The 19,652-nt window shown below is 34.6% G+C and overlaps 2 protein-coding genes across 2 annotated transcripts in view; one reads left to right on the top strand and one right to left on the bottom strand.

The window, feature by feature from the left end:
• Nucleotides 1–19,652, bottom strand: part of LOC125844869 (immune-associated nucleotide-binding protein 9-like) — a 947,253-nt gene that overhangs the window by 374,326 nt on the left and 553,275 nt on the right. The gene's annotated exons all lie outside the window — the stretch shown is intronic.
• On the top strand, nt 338–9,137 carry LOC125844865 (F-box/LRR-repeat protein At3g03360-like). Its single transcript, XM_049524222.1, has 6 exons — nt 338–1,534; nt 2,512–2,618; nt 4,580–4,732; nt 5,973–6,981; nt 7,181–7,351; nt 8,598–9,137. Exons 4-6 carry the CDS (start codon nt 6,073–6,075, stop codon nt 9,033–9,035), a joined length of 1,518 nt encoding a protein of 505 aa, XP_049380179.1. The 5' UTR covers nt 338–1,534; nt 2,512–2,618; nt 4,580–4,732; nt 5,973–6,072; the 3' UTR covers nt 9,036–9,137.

Raw genomic sequence — 19,652 nt, 5'->3', positions numbered from 1 at the left:
ACAAAGTCTTTAATGATAGAATTTCTGGGCAGATTAAAGATCTGAAGCATCCTCATGACTCTCTTGCAGGTCTTGAATTTTCATTTGAGGCTTGTGGGGAGTATGATGATTACTGACTACTAGTGGACGCGTATCTAGCATTAACCTCATTTATGAAGTTGCAAACATTTTGGGTCATTGGATTATGAACACTTCTTAAGGTGTCTGCGGGTGATGAGTAATATAGGAAATATTTGCTGTTATGAATGTAATGACTATGTAGTGTTATTATCGGAGAATCTTAGTAGCTCAGTTGATAGTTGACTTGATAGTTGACTGTCTACCTGAACTCTCACCTGTTGGTGAGAGTTCCCCACCTTGTACCCACATTTTCCCTTCACCTACGCCCAATATTGAAAAAGAATATTAAAGAAATGTAGTGTTATTATAAAAAATTTCCATTTGTCCTAGATAAAATGTGCAAAATTCTTGACTTATTGGAATATCCGGGGTGAAATTAACATTTCTTCTCATGATATATGACTCTTTTCTTTTGGGCTGATTCAAAAAGATAACACCTTTTTTATATGGCATAATACATAAACATACCTTTTTACTCGGCCTTGGCTGACATTAATGCCCTCCAACTTTGGGCACATTTATGTATTATGCCTATAAAATATTGTTGCTAGAGCTGCCTCTGTTGGCAGTTGAGTTCAAGCCAGTTGAATGCCTGACTGAGCCTTTTGCCAATTTACTAAATCTTAACAAGTTAAGTTTCATGTTCTTTTCCTTGATATTTCTTGACTGGCCATGTAGTTAGCCTTTGTGAATTGATTGCAGATATTATATTTAAAAGTTGGCAAAAGAAGAAAGGATGCATTAGGACAGCAAATGAACTATCAAAAGGAAATGCATAATTTGTAGGGCTACTAACTGAGAAACTTATATACAGTATATTGTGTTATTAACATGATGGAATAAGAATATGGATGGAGAGAGTGCCTGCTGTACGTTTGCCATTGTTCTTATGCAAAATTGACTCTTAGGTTGTTTCCGTTTTACTTCAGTACTTGACTACTCTTCTTTTATTTTGCAATAATTGTCTTTTGGGGGATTTTGGGATCTTTTCATAATTTGCTCTGGATTTTTGAGATATTTGACTTATTGGATTGACAAATTCTTGGTGAGGAGATCACTTTCTTCTGGAGTTCTCCTCACCAAGAAAGGTGCTAACCTGGATTACTCAATAGCATTTAAAGTTTCTCAATAGTATCAGAATATACTGGTTATCCAATATATCATATGAGCTTTGTAGAGTAAAGCCCCTTGATATGAAATCTGGTTCAATTCCCACAGCATCTATAGTATAACCTCTTTCTGAATCAAGAAGATCTCCAGGACAAGACGTCTCACCTGTTACAGAGATGATCCCATGGCGCCGTATCTCAGGTCAACCTGTTACAGAGCCTGATGAGGCGGCAAAATTTTTTGGGTGCCCTTTATCCCCTCAGAAGTTGAAGCCGGAAAGTTGTTGCCATGACAAGGATGAAAGGTAACTTTTCTTATTGAATTTTACCTAATTATTCCTTGTAATCCCTATAGTGAAGTAAGAATGTTAATGCAACATTGACAGAATTGTGAGTTCGAATCTGTATTTTACTGGGGAACTTAGTCCTCATGCTAGCAATTGAACCACACAGGTCTATGTTAATGTCCAAGAGATAACTAGAGTCTTTTGCGATAACCTCAAACTAGTCAAAGTTGCTGAACAATTTTTTTTCTTTATTATTTTTGGTTTTTCTTCAATTAGATTCACAAGAAGAGAAATTGAATTTCATTGGCATGTCTTGTATATTTTAGGACTTTATTTCTAAGGTTCCAAGTATAATCATTTAGGTTCATGATTTTGAATATACGCAGTATGAACATCCTTAAAATGAAGCATCTTTATGCATTTTAGCAACTGATTTCCACTTTATAGGTGGGGATATGGAGTCTGCCGAAATTAACCAGTGCATCTATTCCTTGAACCCGGGTTGGAGCATATCTCTGATTGACTACTAGATGTCATTGCCACAAGTTACATAGATGTATTTTTCACTGCAACAACACATTAATATTCTCCTCCGGTATTTCTTGAGCAGTATACTTCTCAGAGCATAGGAGTAGTCATAGTTGAATCAAGTTGTCGAATAGAACTCTTTAGAGCATGTAGTTACATAAGAACAATTTGCATTGAATATATCAAATGTTGGTTTAATTATCTATTTTGATATGAGTTGTGTGGACCATATGTCGTTGATATGCTGTTTGCCTGCGAACATAGTGTTCTCATGCATCAGTTATATACTGTTACAAAGATTGATATGACTTTCTCCTCAATATTTCTACTTATAACTTATTCTCTTTAAGTAATTATAGAATCTATAGTACACCTACTTATGGATTGATTCTCAATTTGATTTATCACTGCAAAAGATAGATAACGGATACTGAAATTATGGCTTTTTTTTTCTTTTCTGCTTGTAGGCTGTTGAGTTAACAAGCCACGGGTATGAACCTTCTGAGAGAGATATCTTGCATCCCAATGAAACCTTTTGAGACAATCTAGAAGCTCCTGCACCACCTCTCACTAGGTAACCTGTAACCATTCTCTTATTTGATCAGTTACATTTCTTGGTGTTAAAAGATATTTCCTCAATTCACTGCTGTAAGTAGTCTAGTCTACATGGCACAATTTACAAGCATATTTTCTTCAAGAAAAATGGCAGTTGAGATAGTGTGTTGCTATGTGCTGTGGGAAAGGTACAAAGGGTGTACTGTTGAAGGAAAAGCAGTAGCCATTCGTGTCTGATACTGCTTTTTGGTGCAAACTAACTGAAATCTGTTAATGAAGATATTGATGTGGTAGATGTTACCTTCAGGAGTAGCCTGAGTTGTATATAGTTGTTGTACTCACTAGCATGGGTTTGGTGCTCAGCCAATTATATTAATAGAATCTTCTTTACATACTGCAAAGAAGAAAACATTATGCTAGCAAGTTAGGTAATTTAGAGGTCCAGAAAGGGACCATTAATCCAAGAAAGGAGTCCTTCCCTAGTCCAACACTAAAAAGATAAATATAGTTGATGTCGGCATGACATCTATTGGAAGAAATATGATAATAGAATGATCATATGTGGTAAAGTTTCTGGACTAGATGACGTAAACCAATTTTCTTTTAATGGTTAGGACCAGTAGTTGCAACTACATTATCTGTGTACAGAACACATGTTACCTATGTACTCGTCCAAGGTGAGACATTCTAATCTCATTTTAATGGTTTAGAGTTGACAATTGTAACTACATTGATGGAGCCAGCCTCCTGAAAATCATTTGTGCTTAAAAGGTGTATTTACTGTTGGAAATTCATAGAGGAAAACACTCTTAATAACTCAAATTCTTTCTTGAAGACATATAGAGCTTTATTGCTCTCTATTTCCGTACATAATCAATAATTTTCTTTGAAAACAAGTGGACTTCTACTAACTTGACTCACATAAAATACTACAAAACTTATGTTTCTTTATAGGTGAGAAATATTATTGAACATTGAGACCCTATTTATTTATAGACACCGTATAACTCTTTTTCCAACTAGGACGCTACAATACAATCCTTTTAAGTAGGATTTTATATACTATTTCTAATTCTATTCCTATTCCTATTTGTTAGAATTCCTATTTTGAGAATAGGAATTATCTAATTTAACCCAAGAAATTCTTTTCATCTTTCTTATTTCATGAATAAAACAATGCAATTATCTAAGTAGTTAAAAAAACAATGCATGTATCTAGGGGAGACAATCAAATCCAACCTGTCCAATCTGTTTAAGTTTGGATGGGTTATTGACCCGCTCATTCATTAGCTCAACCCATTTCAATCCATTAAAAATTGGGTTGATATGCAACCCGAACCGGCTCTTGAGAGATCTTGTCAAAGTACTTTTTTAATTTGATATGTTATATATAGTTGTAATAAAGAAAAAAACAATTTTATCAAGTAATAAAATAGTTTAAAAGAACAAATAAGATAATTCAGCTTAGTAAAAATTGGGTTGAGTTTTGACCCGTTATATAACCCATTACCTAACCCGTTTTAACCCAAGAAAATTTGGGTTGGGTTGGGTTTAGACCTGATTGTTGTCTTAACCCATTATGACCCGCACAAGTTTGGCCCAACCCACCCAATTGCCACCCCTACATGTATCTAAGTAAAAGTGAACTAAATTGCTCACTCTTTTCAAAAGAAACCTAATATGTCTTTATAATGGTCCATAAAGTTGAAACTAAAATACCAAATTATTCCCCTGATGTGATTTGCAATGCAATCCAGTCCTGTTAATTGACTTACGGCCTATGGTTTGCCTTTAAATCCTCCGTCATTTGTTTTTTAGGGTTTTAGACTCGCGTCATGAATTGACTCTGTGGGCAAGATCTGTTTCACAATCTGAAGTCTGGTTGTATGCTCATCTAATAGATTGCCATCTTCTTAATGTACGGGATGTGGATCGAACTCACGATTGTATGTTGCCTCGTGATTTGACCATCTTCTGCAGGGTCTTGTTTGACATGTTCTCTGTTTTTTTGATGATCTGCTCATCGGTCTGTCAGTTGATTTGTGATTGTAAGTGTGGTGATAAATGTCTTTAATTCTGGCGATCTGATCTCGTGCTAGTGATTCCGATGAAGACTTCTTCGACAACTAGCTGGTATGATTCCATTTCCCAATTTTACGTTAGTGCAACTCTGAGAAACTGATGATCGTGATTTCGAACATTGATTTTAGCGACCAATTAACTATTTGCCACTTTCAATAGATTGAGCTTCAAAGGAAGCTAATACCACTATTAGAAAATTGCGAAGTAATAACTATTCTTCATAAAATCCTAAATTTTATTACCCAAAAAATAAGGACTTTTGTTTGAAAAAAATAAGATCAATATGGAGCTCAACTTCTTATAAAACATACCTCTGGAAGTCGATTGAAGAGCTCCAAGCTTGGGGAGAAATCAAAATGAGAGATGGAGAGCTTGAAAGAGAACATGATTTTTTTTTTTTTTTGATAAAGAAGAGCATGAATAAGTTGAATCTTTGAAGAGAGAAAAAAACATTTCTTTTTTAGGAGAATAGAAAAAAAACCTTAATATTGAAAATAAAATCAGTCATCATGTCATCTCTCAATTCTTTTTGCAAATGCAAACCAAAAAGATATGCACAACATATAGGAAAATGGAGTTGAATAACTAAAAAGAAATACTTTATCTAATTTCAAATAATTGTAACTCTAGAATGATATTGTATGTGAAATTGGTGTTACAAGTATGTAATTAAATATTAAATTAAGTAAGTGTCAATTAAAATAGTATATGTGAATTTTAATAACAATTTGGATATAATAGTTTAAAGAGGTAATGCTTATCTCTTGCTTCTTGTTGTAAGCATGTGAATTTGTTTGTTCTCAATGTTTTGAGAATAATTTAATGGTTCATTACATATCCGTATGTATGAATAAGTTCTCCAAATCTAAACATTTCTTATTCTTCACATGATGACGAGTTTACGACTAAACTACACATTTACAACCGAGATTTTCCTACTAATCAAGTGATGCAAGCTTGGTCAGTTTGAAATAGATCTAATATGTGTATGTTTCTTTATAGTTCCATTTTAAGGAAATGTAGTATCTACTAACTTAAGTGATGAAATTTGTAGGAAAGAACACGAGGATTTATGGATTCTTGAGTATTTCTTCCATTTTAATGGAGTCGATCTTTAATTATTATCCTTGTTTAGGTAATTTATGTAGATTGTTTCTCTGTATATTATGCTATAGAAGTTAATATTTTATATGTCATAATTGATAATCAATTAATGTTTTCATGTATATGTAATAGTTCTATAAAAGTTCCATATTTATGTTTTTTTTCGCCAACTATATATTTGCTTTAGGGAAATCAACCTAAATTACATAACACTTACCCGATATCTTTGACCCAATCAACACCTCCACAAACCCTCCACCTTGAAGACATACTAGTAGTTGTACTCCATGGAAAGGCAGCGGGAACTCATGGTGGGAGCAGACCGACTTAGCGATTTACCCGATTCAATCCTACTTCACATCCTCTCTATGTTGCCGAACAATAAAGAAGTTGTGAGAACTAGTGTATTGTCTGAACGATGGCAGTTTCTCTGGAAATTCGTTCCAACATCACTCAATTTCAACTTCCCGATTAGTGACAATGAAAATGTCACTCGTGATTACCTAGTTTCTATCCACAGAGAACTTTATTATTGGAGGTCTTGCGAAAAAATTCGGAAACTCAGAGTGTGGGGCCTTAAGTATGAGGAGCGTTATGCTAAAGATGTTGATATATGGGTTCATTTTGCGACTAGACTTGCTAATATTGAAGATCTTGAACTTGGTCTTCTTACCAATAACCGAAGATATGAGTTTCCTCAATTTGCATATAAAACTGCATCGTTGAGGAATTTGGTGTTATGGAACTGCCGGTTGAACCCTTTTGGAAATGTTAACTGGAGTAGTCTCGTTTCTCTTTCAATTGTTTACATGGGATTCACAGATGGTGTCGTGGAAAAGGTATTATCTGGTTGCCCTAACGTGGAGTACTTGGAATTGGAAAATTTTTTAGGCATACATCGTTTGGAAATAAGATCTATGAAGTTGAGAGAATTGATTATACGCGACTATAAAAATGAGAATCATGACCTTTGGCTCGAATTATTAGCCCCTTACATTCAAAAACTGCAAATTTTGGGGTTGTGCAGTGAGATATGCATCATAAATGTGGCATCACTTGTGACTGCGGTGCTTTGTTTTGATTTTGATTTTGAGGACGAAGAACAAAACTTGGAGAGGGAATTTAGGTTTTTTAAGGAACTTCTTCATAGCGTTGCCCACGTCGAGAATCTTAACTTGGGATCCTGGTGCATAGAGGTATATTCATACTCTTCACTATCCAGAATTCATATCCTTTTTAGGGATTTTTTATTTGCTAGTGAATCATCAGTATAGTAACATTGATAGTGCCACTACTTGGGATAATTTTTATGAATTATTCTACAATTTCCATTTCATTTATTATGTCATATTTTCTTGTTTTGACATATTTTGGTTTGTCTATTTTGTTTGTAAGTGCTTGTCCATCTTGGAGTTGACAGGGTGGGAGTTTCCACCATCAAGCCGGAAGTTCTTAGAACTTGGTGTGGAATTTGAACAGTTGGACTTCCCTGGAATTTGCTGTTTTCTGCAGAGCACACTGGATCTTGAGACATTGGTCATTGATTGGTACGATGTTGAATCTGGAGTAAGTTTCTTTTAGACCTTTATATTTGTTACTTCATGTTATTCATTTCAAACAACTAGTACTGGATGAATAAGATGATATATTTAACATTTCTCATCTCAAGTGCTTCTGAAAAAAAAATCAGAATTTTCTTTTTAATTTAGACCCTCCTAGTAGTTAAAAAAAAGGTAAGACTTGTATCAGTTCTATCCTCAAGCGTAGAGAAGATTAAGGAGGTTCAATGTTTGACAAAAGTGTAGGAGATAATCCTTAATGTTTAAACAGAACAAGGACTCCCATTTGCAATTTGAAGCATAGCTAGCTTGAGTACTTAATGAGCTTTCAACAATAGCTTCTAATTTGTGGGGGCTGCTTCCGTGTACGTTGCTTCCATAAGAACTAAAATGGAGAAAAAGTGAGATAAGTAACATGTGAACTGACTGAAGGATCAAACCGGGAAGTTCATCTTGTTGCATTATTGGGGATAAGCTTTGGGCTTCTTCCAATTATGAAGGAAAAGAGCTTCCATGTGTCAATCCTTAAGTTCCTTCTAGCTTCTCTTCATAGTGAGTCAAAGTTGAAAATGTTTTTTCCTACATCCACTAGGTGATTGTATCCAACTAAAGAATTAGCCACACAATTGGCTTCTCTGTCACCTCAACTTATGAGTCAACTCTTAATCTTTTCAATAATAGGTTTGTATTCCCAAGAAGGTTTTGCAACTCGCTTGAACATTCACAATAAGTAAAGAGCCGTCCACCCAAATGCTTCTAATACAATGTTCAGGATTGAGGATACCATTTAAGCCCATAGGAAAGTGAAAAAGCTTTAGTCATATTTTTGTTCAAAATCTGCTTTTCTTGTCTCAAAAGTTTATGATTCTCTTTGTTCAATCTGTTGTAGTTCCGTGCTTATTATTTCTTTTTTTTGTTGTTAGACACTCAGATGAACTTTTTTGTTCTCTAAATTTATTTTCCTTCATAAAATAGTTCAGCTTTTGTTGCTTTGATTCATGTTGTCACTATCAAATAGACTATATGAGTGAACTTTTTGTAATTGTTGGTAAAAGATGTTTAACAAGTGATAGTACTCACCTTAATGTGAGGGGATAAATGATCAGATGCTTTGAAACATCTTTTTATTGTTGGCATGTACTGAGATGTTCCTTGTATTGAAAAGTCATCATCTTTTTATTTTATCCACAATCAACTCCTTGGTTTCCTGCTTCCATCTAAGGAAAATAATTGGTTTGAATTCTTTCCTACAGGACTTGCTGTCAAGGTACATAAATGAGGATGAACAGATCAGGAGGTTTGAGTCCCATAGTTTTAATGGCTCATTTCCATATCTGAAGACCATCAAGATCCTTAACTTTTATGGATTTGTGCTGCCATTGGTAAAATATTTGCTGAAGCATGCAATTGTGCTAGAAAAGTTTGACATTGTTGTTGTATACCAAGGGAGTGATGTGTCTACGCATTATGCTACACAATGGCACAAGAGCTCGCAAGCTATCCAAGATCCTCTCCGCATGCTTCAGTTGACTTTTCTTATTGATGACTTTGGTCCCCTACCGTTTGTTAATATCGCAACATACTTGACATCTATAACTTTATGTTTGAAGTTGTCCGGTTTGAGCTGTCAGAAAAAGCTTGGATTGCACTTGTCAATATCCAAGGAGGTGTTGGTAGTTCTTCATGTCTAAGTAACAGTGTGTGTATCCTCTAATAGTGATATGGAAGAAAGCTTGCTCTAATGCTTTGTAATTTCTATTTATTTTGCTAAATCCTGATCTTGTTGCCAATACTGCTAGACTCATTATTGCCTTGTTTCACTGGTTTCTTGTTATTCTTAATTGGTGGAAAAGAAACTTGAAAATATTTAATCTCTGTTATCCTACTTAATTTCTTTTCCGAAGAAAAAATTGGAGGGAGATGGTGTGGAGATTTCTGTCTCCTGGAGTTCTCCGCTTACCTGATTACTCAATAGCATTAGAGTTTCTCAGTAGTATCAGTATATATTATATGAGCTTCGTAGAGTAGAACCCTTTGATGTGATATCTGGTGACCCTGTCTATGCTTCTTGTTCCACCTTGACTATGTGTAGCCTTTTGGAGATGAACCCACAACTTTTGATATTTTGGTAAAACCCTACTAAAATATCAAAAAATATTATATTTGAACCTATGTAATGATTACAGTTGATAAGGCGTTTTAAGTACAGTTGATGTTTTCTCTTCTCAACTATGGCAAGTTATCTGGATGTATAACAAAAAAAAGGGCATAAGTTATCGTTGAAAGACAAAAGGAAGAGGATTAGTTTGGCCATTCTAATTACAATAAGCTGCAAATTTCGGTGAAACTACGGAAGGGAATTTTTGATTTTCTGAATTCAGAAAATAATCTAGAACAAGATGAGTTCTTGTAATAACCTTGGAGGTCATTTTTTAATAATTTTGAAAAAAATATAGTTTTACCCCTCCCAATGATTGCCCTAGGTTATGTTTGATTAGTTTATGCGATTAGTTCTGGGATTGGATCGAAATGTTGTGTTTTTTTTTGGAAATGTTAGTGTTTTGGAGGCCTTTAAGTTGTAAAAAAGTGATTTTTGTCAACACTCGGAGCTACGAGTCTCGGAATGGAATTTCGCTAGTTTCTTCAACTCCACAAGGTGGAAATTGGTTGAGGTATGTTGTCGTTTTCAGTTTCAAGTCTTGGTGTGGATTTGAGCTCTTGACTTGAAAGTTTAAGTGAATTTAGGTCAAGAGTTGACTTTGGTCAACATTCGGAGTTCGAGCACTCGAATTAGAATTCTGACAGTTTTGTTGGATCTAGATGGGGAATTTAGGACTAGGTAGGGTCTTGGTTGAATTTTCGAAGGTTCCGAGAGCAATTTGGTCTTTTAGGGTGAAAGTTAGTTTATTACCAACTTAACGGGTGCAGGGTCATGGAGATTTTGAATCCGTGTTTTGATGTTTTCATTGTGTTCAAATTTAGTTGGTTAGAATATCTGATTTGTGTGCTCGGAATTTCGAACGAATCTCGAGGGTCCATTTGGTGAATTTTGTGTCTTAGTGAATTGTTGTTGCTACGTCTAGTGCATGTTGTATGTTCATCGTAGGGCCCTCTTTTGCGATCACGTAAGAGATTTATGTTGTACATAGTGATCATGTGGGGCTTGTCGCAATCACATAAGTATGAGTCCCATACTTTGCGATCAAGTGGTTTGTGTCGCGATCGCAAGGGTCAAAATTGAGTTAACTTATTATTCTTCATTGCGACCGCATTGTGTGAGTCACAATCATCATGAGTAAAATGGCCTAGGCATAATTTAATTTCCAATTTCCGGGTTGTATCGGCATTTCACCTTTGTTGGACCTTGGGAGCTCGGTAGGGGCAACTTTAAAGAGATTTTTCAAGATTCATCGATTGGGTAAGCGATTTTAACTTATCCATCGATTAATTCATGATTTTATAATCTACTTAGTGATTTTGATTTCAAACTTTGTAAGTTTTCTCTTGAAATTAGATTTTAAGGAAAATGATAGTTTAAGCTTGATTTCAACTCGATTTTTTATTTGGTTTTCATCAATGAGCTCCAAAACCTTTGGGCTGTTTGATTTTATATATAAAAAAAATTGTATTTACCACTTGGCCTTCAAAAATGACTTTTTGGGTCGATTTGAATTTGATTTCTAAAAGTCAGCTTTGTCGGTGTTGTTGTTCTTGATTTCTTATGAAGATTCTATATTTGACTAGATTTTATGGATTCAAAAGCTCATCATAGAGGGAATACCCAAGTACCAAGTTGATTTCATTCTCCTTTAAGGCAATTGGACCCCTTTGACCTTTCGTTAAGTGTAGTAAACCTTGTATGTCTTATTGTGTGATTGGGAGTAATGAGGAATGGTGAAGGACCCCGTATATCATACTCATAGTTAAATGTTGCTCAAATTTTAGTGATGATCTTGTGGGGGTAAAAATGAATTTGTTGATATAATATTGTGTAATATGCCACAAGTTGTTTGAATGGTTTATATTGACTCACTTTTGATGATGTTTCATGATTGTGTGTGGATTGGGTATTGATGTAGAATTTGTCATCTTCTCATTATTCATGCGAACGTGCTTATTTTCATTAGTTCTGAAGCACTATAATAAGATTTGGATTCTTAATATGCCGATGAAAAATGATTTCAGTGATTTATATTTATGTCGATGAGAAATGATTCCGGCAATTAATGTTTATTATGTCGATGGAGAATTGTTCTAGCGATTGATATTGAGCCGATGGAAAATAGTTTTGACGAATGCATGGACTGATATGTCCCACACGGATCCCGTCCTGATATTCAGTGGGTGTGCCTTGTGGCATGAACAAATATATCCTCTATGTGTCCTGTGATGCTTGTGCAACGGGTGTGTATTAACAGAACATGTATGCATCACTCTATATGACATTTTCATTGCATTGCATTTTCACCTCATTATCATTCTTAGCATTTATGAGTGAGTTAATGTTTTCGTGGTTAATTGAATATGATGTATGATATTAATGTTACAGAGATTTTTATATGTGAATTATGGTGAATTATTTTTATTGTGTTGTTCCATTATTTGTCAAACCGTTCGGATGAGTTGGTTTTGATATCTGTGCAGGTTGTAATTTATAGAGGTTGTAATTTATGAAGGTTCAGATGGTGTGTCAAGGTACTTATGTTAGATATTGCTTTACTTAATGTCATCTTGGGAAGCTTGTTGAGTACCGTTATTGCTACTCACTCCCTTGTTTTCTACACTTTTGTAGATTATGAGCTCGGATCGTCTAATCATGCTCTCGCACTTTCAATTGAGGCTTGCTTTTGGAGTTCATGAGGTAGTTGCTTGTCTGTTCGACAGACATCTTGATCTACTCTAAATATGAAGACATTCAAACTTCTATTTCTTTTGACTTTATTGTAATACTTAGGGGCATGCACGTGACCATATTTTGTGGGTGATTAAGTTAGATTATGAGTTCTGCATGATTATGTTATGTTTAGTCCTTTATTCCGTTCTTACTTCTGCATTTACCTTGTCAAAGATTGTTTAGGCAGACCTATCTTTGTGGGATAAGACAAGTGCCATCACATTCGGTTTTTAGATCGTGATAGTTCTTTTTCCTCAACAAGAACCAAAAAAGTATGACTATACATAAAAAAAAAAGGTAAAAGAATCAATAGCCTTTAATAATTTTGGCCTTTTTGATTCATTAAAATATATGCAGTTTTGTTATTTCTCAAATTAAACATATTCTTTCATTCTTAAAAATAGGGAGATGGGTGAGAAAAAGTTAAATTCTTGGCACATGTCTTGACCCCATGTGTGTGTGTTTTTTTATTTTTTTTAAACATGAATTGATATTTTCTCATAGTTTATAATATATGAAATGCTTTTCTGATTTTCTCTTTCTCATCACTCATTTGGCTAAGACTCCAATGTTGTAATTGAAAAGTCACTCCAAACAAAATTAAAAGGTAACTTACTCTCAATACAACAATATCATATTTATGTAGTATTTTGACTTATTGCCCGAGAAAATTCTTTTCTTTATTTTAGTTAGAGTCTGTTTGTTGAATCATATTATTACTTTTGACTTAATTTTTATGGAGTTATATTTTGAGAATAATTTTTGAGAATTTTGTTTTGAAGAATATTTATTTGTGTTACTTGCTAGTCACAGAGAAAGTGAAATGAAGGACATTTAAACTTCATTTGTCCATATTAAGAAATACAACATTCATTTGGGTCTATATGTAATGAAACATCGATCAATGTAATGAGCTACAAAGCAATTCTATAAACAATAGAATATCCAAATTTGTGTTTTGGAAAGACTTTTTTGGAATACTCAGATTTGAAACTATTATTCATCAGGTATTTTTAAAATTAACTTGTTTATATTGCTCATTTAGCATTACTATTTAATAGAGCAGAGCATTGTATGTGTTAAAAAGAATATCTTTTGGGCCTCATGCACCCATACGGGAGCTAGCTAAGTGAGATGGCCCACTAGTTAATTTAATCCTACGCCCTAATATTGTCTATATAAGCACCATTATGGGTGTTTGAATACACTCTAGATCTCTTAGTTAAACGGCTAGGGTTAGGGAGTTTCTCTACATATATACATAGTTGAGGATAATTAGGATGTGGAACTAGGACATCATTCTCTATGTGAAGATTCCTAGATTAGTAATTTGAGTCGTGGTTGCTGCAAATGATCAACTTCTAAAAGGAGAAAACTTTTAAGTCTTCGAACTAGCGAATTATTACGGTATGCTTTATATTCAATGATACTATAGAAACTTGGGACGATAGAGATACTAAAGAATGCAGATAAAATGTGTATAACTTGGTGGCGATTGGGCCAAGAACTAGTCCTGTGACGAATTATCAAAATGCATGAATTGGAAAAGATATGCCATCAAACTGTTGATCGTCTCCATGTCAATTAGCTGATATTAGTTTTGAGTACTTTGACAACGATAATTTGCTCAATTATATCACTGAAAGGTTCCATTTTCAACCCTAATTTCATGGTTTTTTGTTGTTAAACCTTTGCATGTGTTTAGTTTAGTGGTAGCTATCAAATACGAATGTATATGAGCATTATCTAATCTTTTTTGCTAATTAATTGGATTTTTTTGTTGGGTATAGCAAAAGTTAATGGGAAATTGAGGGAAGATGAAAAGAGGAATTGGAAAAGATTATTATGCTATAAGAAAAGACATTTCTCCCTCATTGGTGGTGGAAAGAAAAATAGAAGTGATTAAATAGAGAAACACTTCTATTAATTGTTAAAAGGGTTGGAAAGAGGGACCCCCCTCGTGCCGTTGTCGTCGTCGCTCTCTCTGCTCGGCTTTGGCTTTGGAAAATGATCGATCGAGAGATTATTTTTTGGACAAAGTTTTGTTTTTAACCGAAACGTTCCAACCCGACTCGAATCCGCGTGCGACCCATTTTATTTAAAATACCATTTTATTTGAATTTCCCGCTGTTGGAGATGACTGTTTTGAAAGGTTGCAACTTTCAAGAACAACCATGACCGTTTGAAAGGTTGCAAACTTTCATGAATGGTTGTGTGGATTCTGAAAGGTTGCAACCTTTCAGAATCAGTTCCTCTTGACTATAAATATCCGTAATTCTTCAGACTTTTTACTTATGAAAATTTCTGATTTCTTGTTTTTCTTCTGCACAAATTTTCTTCGTGTACTTTACTGTCGTTGAGTGGCTTGCTGACACCAGCGTTTTGGGTATCAATACACTGGTGATTGAGATCATTCTATCCTGGGAGGGCATATTCCAAATTAAACCTCGGATACTAGAGGTGAATAATTTCCTTAAGGGGACACTGTGCATTCAGTGGGCTTAATCTTCTTTTTATTCTGTTTTTCCATATTCTGGTATGTTTTTACATATTTTAGTTTTGTGAATTAATTTATGTTCTTCTATTCTTCACTGGTTCATTAAGCTTTGATAACTTCGTGTTTCTGCAAAGTTCGTTGTAATCAGTAGTACTACAACACAAATTGTATAACAATCTTAAGGAAATTATGTTTTATTTAATCTGTGTTTTTGGTGGAGACAAAAACTTTCGTGGTTTTATACTCCTATTACGTTTGCAATTTAAATTATTGCTTACTAAGCCATTTGTATCGATTTCTATTTATTACAGATTCTGATTTTGATTCTGAAATGGCAAACAATAATGTGACGGTGGTTGTTGCGCACCAACCCGAACTGTTGTACCACCAGCAGATAAACCGAAAAAATTCTCTGGTGTGAATTTCAAAGGATGGCAGCAACGGGTTTTTTCTGACTTACCACTCTTGGTCTGCAGAAATTTACCAATGAAGAAACTACAGTGCTTGCTACTGATATGTGAGACAGAGAAACATTCATGATTATTGAAGCATGGAAACATGTAGACTTTCTATGTAAAGGCTACATTCTAAGTCCTTTAGAGATGACTTATATAATGTCTATAGTGTAATGACAACTTCGAAAGAATTGTGAGATGCACTTGAGAAGGAATATAAGACAGAAGATGCATGCTTAAAAAAGTTTGTGCTCACAAAGTTTTTAGACTATAAAATGTCAGATAGCAAAACCATTGGATCACAAGTGCAAGAACTTCAACTTATTTTCCATGATTTGATTACTGAGGACATGGTAGTTAATGAAGCGTTTCAAGTGACTGCAATGATTGAGAAGTTACCTCCTTCGTGGAACGACTTCAAAAATTATCTAAAGCACAAACGTAAGGAAATGAAGCTTGAAGATCTTGTGATTCGGCTCAAGATTGAGGAAGATAACAAGACCGTCGAAAAGAAGTCTTATAAGAGTTCGACAATAATTGGAGCTAATATTATTGAAGAAGCTCCTACCAAAGGCAAGAAGAGAAAGAAGTCCAATGAACAGAATTTAGAACAGGCCAAGAAGAAATTCAAGGGCAACTATTACAACTATGGTAAGGCTGGTCACAAGTCTTCTGATTGTCGTGCTCCAAGAAAGGACAAAGACAAAGACAAAGGCAAAAGTCAAGCAAACATCGTGAAAGAGATGGAAGATGCATATGACCTCTGTGCAATGATCTCAGAGTGCAACTTAGTTGGAAATCCCAAGGAGTGGTTTCTCGACTCAAGTGCCACTCGACATATTTGCTCTACGAAAGAAGCCTTTGCAATGTACACTCCTACTGAGTTCGATGAATATTTGTTCATGGGGAACACAACAACAACAATGATTGCAGGAACTGGGAAAGTAATGTTGAAAATGACATCCAGTAAGGTGTTGACTTTGAACAACGTTCTGCACGTTCCTACTATTAGGAAGAATTTAGTTTCTGCTGCACTGCTCGTTAAGCGGGCTTAAGTGTGTCCTAATTAGTGACAAAACTGTAATAAGTAAGAATGAGATGTTCTTAGGAAAGGGCTACCTCACTGAGGGCCTCTTCAAACTGAATGTAATGGTTATTGACAGTATTAATAAGAATTTTACTCCTGTTTACTTATTAGAGTCAAATGATTTATGGCATACCCGTTTAAGACATGTAAATTACAAAGCCTTGCAAAAATTGATTACTTTAGAAGTATTACCTGATTTCAAATGTGATAAATTGAAATGTGAAATTTGTGTGGAAAGTAAGTTTGTTAAACATCCTTATAAGTCTGTTGACAGGAAATCAAAACCTTTAGACTTAATTCATACATATATATGTGATATGAAGTTGATACCATCTCGTGGTGGGAAAAAGTATTTTATAACTTTTATTGACGATTGCACTCGATTTTGTTATGTATATTTGCTTACTAGTAAGGATGAAGAAATTGATGCATTTAAGTAATACCAAAATGAAGTGGAAAATCAATTGAATCTAAAGATAAAAATGATTCGGAGTAATAGGGGTGGAGAATACGAATCTCCTTTTGCAGAGATATGTTTGGAATATGGTATTATCCATCAAACTACTGCACCCTATACACCACAGTCAAATGGTTTGGCTGAACGGAAGAACTAAACATTAAAGGAAATGATGAATGCCTTGATAATCAGTTCTCGTTCACTGCGGAACCTATGGGGGGAAGCCATCCTTATGGCTAAAAAGATACTCAATAGGGTACCCCGTAGCAAAACACAATCGATTCCATATGAGTTATGAAAATGAAGGAAACCTTACTTGAAATATTTCAAAGTCTGGAGGTGTCTAGCCAACGTAGGGGTTCCCTTACCCAAGAGGGTGAAAATTGGACCCAAAACAGTGGATTGTGTATTTATTGGATATGCTGTGAACAGTAAGGCCTGTCGGTTTTTGGTTCACAAATATGATAATCCTGAAATTTATGTGAATACGGTAATTGAGTCAGATAAAACTAAGTTCTTTGAACACATTTATCCTTATAAAACTTAATGTGAGTCGACAAGTGAAACACCTAAATGACCACGGGAAGAATCAATGGAAAATACACTACATAATGAGGATCCTAGGCGTAGTAATCGCCAACGAAAATCCATTTTTTCGGACCAAATTTTGTGGAATTCTTGCTTGAAAATGAGCCTCAAACATTTAAAGCAGCTATGTCTTCGTCTGAGTCAATTTATTGGAAAGAAGCAGCCAATAGTGAGATCGAATCAATTTTAAGTAACCATACTTGGGAATTTGCTGATCTTCCTCCAGGAAATAAATCTTTAGGATCAAAGTGGATCTTTAAAAGGAAAATGAAAGCCGATGGGACTATTGACAAATATAAGGCTAGACTTGTAGTCAAAGGATACAAACAAAAGGAAGGTCTAGAATACTTTGATACATACTATCCAGTGACAAGGATAACATCAATTAGGATGTTAATAGCACTAGCGGCAGTGCATGATTTTAAAATTCACCAAATGAATGTAAAGACAACCTTCTTAAATGGAGAATTGGAGAAAGAAATTTACATGGAACAACCTTAAGGGTTTGTAGTTCCAGGTAAACAAGAGAAAGTGTGCAAGCTTGTGAAGTCGCTTTATGGGCTCAAGCAAGCACCCAAACAATGGCATGCTAAATTTGACCAAACAATGTTGGCAAATGGATTCAAGATTAACGAATGTGATAAATGTGTTTACATTAAAAACGTTTCGAATCATGAAGTCATTGTTTGTCTGTATGTTGATGACATATTAATAATTAGTAAAGATATTGACGATATAAATTCTACTAAGCGCATGCTGTCCAGGAAGTTCGATATGAAGGACTTATGAGATGCTGATTTGATCTTAGGGATCAGGATTCTCAAAACTCCGCAGGGACTAGCATTATCTCAATCTCATTATATTGAAAGAGTATTGGATATGTTCAAGTACTTGAATTTCAACGTTGTCAAAACTTCAATTGATTTAAGTTTTACATTTCAAAAGATTGAAGGTGAAAGTGACTCTCAATTGGAATATGTCAGAGTGTTGGGAAGTTTGATGTATATTATGAATTGTACGCGACCAGATATAGCATGTGCTATTAGCAAATTGAGTCGGTTCACTAGTAATCCTAATCAAACTCACTGGATGGCTTAGGAATTTCTTAGAGGATATTCCATTCTGGCCCAAACCTGTGGGACCTATTTGCATACATTGTGATAATCAAGCAACAATAGGTAGGGCAGGGGGCATTATGTACAATAGGAAGTCTCATCATATACGACGGAGACATAACACCGTAAGACTATTTCTCTCTAGTGGAATTATCACAATTGACTATGTGAAGTCAAGCGATAATGTGTCAGATCCACTAACAAAAGGCCTAGTAAGAGAGACAGTTGAAAGATCATCTAAGAGAATAGGTTTACGGCTTATGACAAGTCAGCATGGCGGTAACTCTATCTAGCAGACTGGAGATACCAAGAGCTAGATGCAAGGAGAAAAACAAAGTTGTGACTGACGGTTCGACATTGTCAATCAACTCAATCTATTCTCATGATGAAGACAATGTTCAGGAACAAGGTTAACACATTAAGGCTTGTTAATGAAGTTAATAAAGCTTAAAGTTTTTAATGATTTGCTAAATTTGACAGATTTGACCAAATAGTGTATCTACGAGAAGACATGGTTAGAAATCACCCAAGTGAGTGTGAAGTGTAAGCCGCTTCAAATAGAATTTTTTGTGAAAAACCTATTCTCTATACACTCATGAAACCAGGAGGTGTTCATGGCTGAAACGAACACAACCGTAAGAACCATAAATGGTAAAGGGTTATTTGTGTGACATATGGTTGTCTAGGTATACACCAAAGCTCGACGGTTTAAAGATATCACATCTATCGATTGACCGAGTATATCCGACATATGTTTACTACGGAAAGTCCAAGGGAAAACCTACTTATCCAGATGCAATTGATCCTTGCTTGTAAAGTACACACTCGTCCGTGTTTGAATGAATCAGAACTGTAACACAATCTTAACACCATTCAGACTCAAAATTAGACTCCTATCTTAATTCAACTATATCACAACAAGTCATAAAATTCACGTTGTTTTCTTATTTAGTTAATGTTAATTACATGCTTACAGTTATAATTTTATTTATTCTTATTAACTTAATATACACCTTTTACTTTAATAAATTAATCAATATATTTGAATTGATAAGCACTCCCATGATATAATATTTAGCACGATTTCAGAAAATAAGAAAGTATTAATTATTTGATCGATAATAATAACAAATGTCTATTATAAAATAAAATATTTTCATAAACAATATATTACTACTCTATGTAAACTATTTACATTGTTACAATAAAAATATT

Source organism: Solanum stenotomum, chromosome 11 (assembly GCF_019186545.1).
Source record: "Solanum stenotomum isolate F172 chromosome 11, ASM1918654v1, whole genome shotgun sequence".
NCBI classification, from domain to species: domain Eukaryota; kingdom Viridiplantae; phylum Streptophyta; class Magnoliopsida; order Solanales; family Solanaceae; genus Solanum; species Solanum stenotomum.
The sequence above is the reverse complement of the archived record's forward strand: the minus strand, read 5'-3'. Positions and strand labels throughout refer to the sequence as shown.

Coding starts and splice junctions, on each gene's coding strand:
- LOC125844865 (XM_049524222.1), top strand. CDS start 6,073: ATGGAAAGGCAGCGGGAACTCATGGTGGGAGCAGACCGACTTAGCGAT. Junction 6,982..7,180: donor TGGGATCCTGGTGCATAGAG/GTATATTCATAC, acceptor TTTGTTTGTAAG/TGCTTGTCCATCTTGGAGTT. Junction 7,352..8,597: donor GGTACGATGTTGAATCTGGA/GTAAGTTTCTTT, acceptor TCTTTCCTACAG/GACTTGCTGTCAAGGTACAT.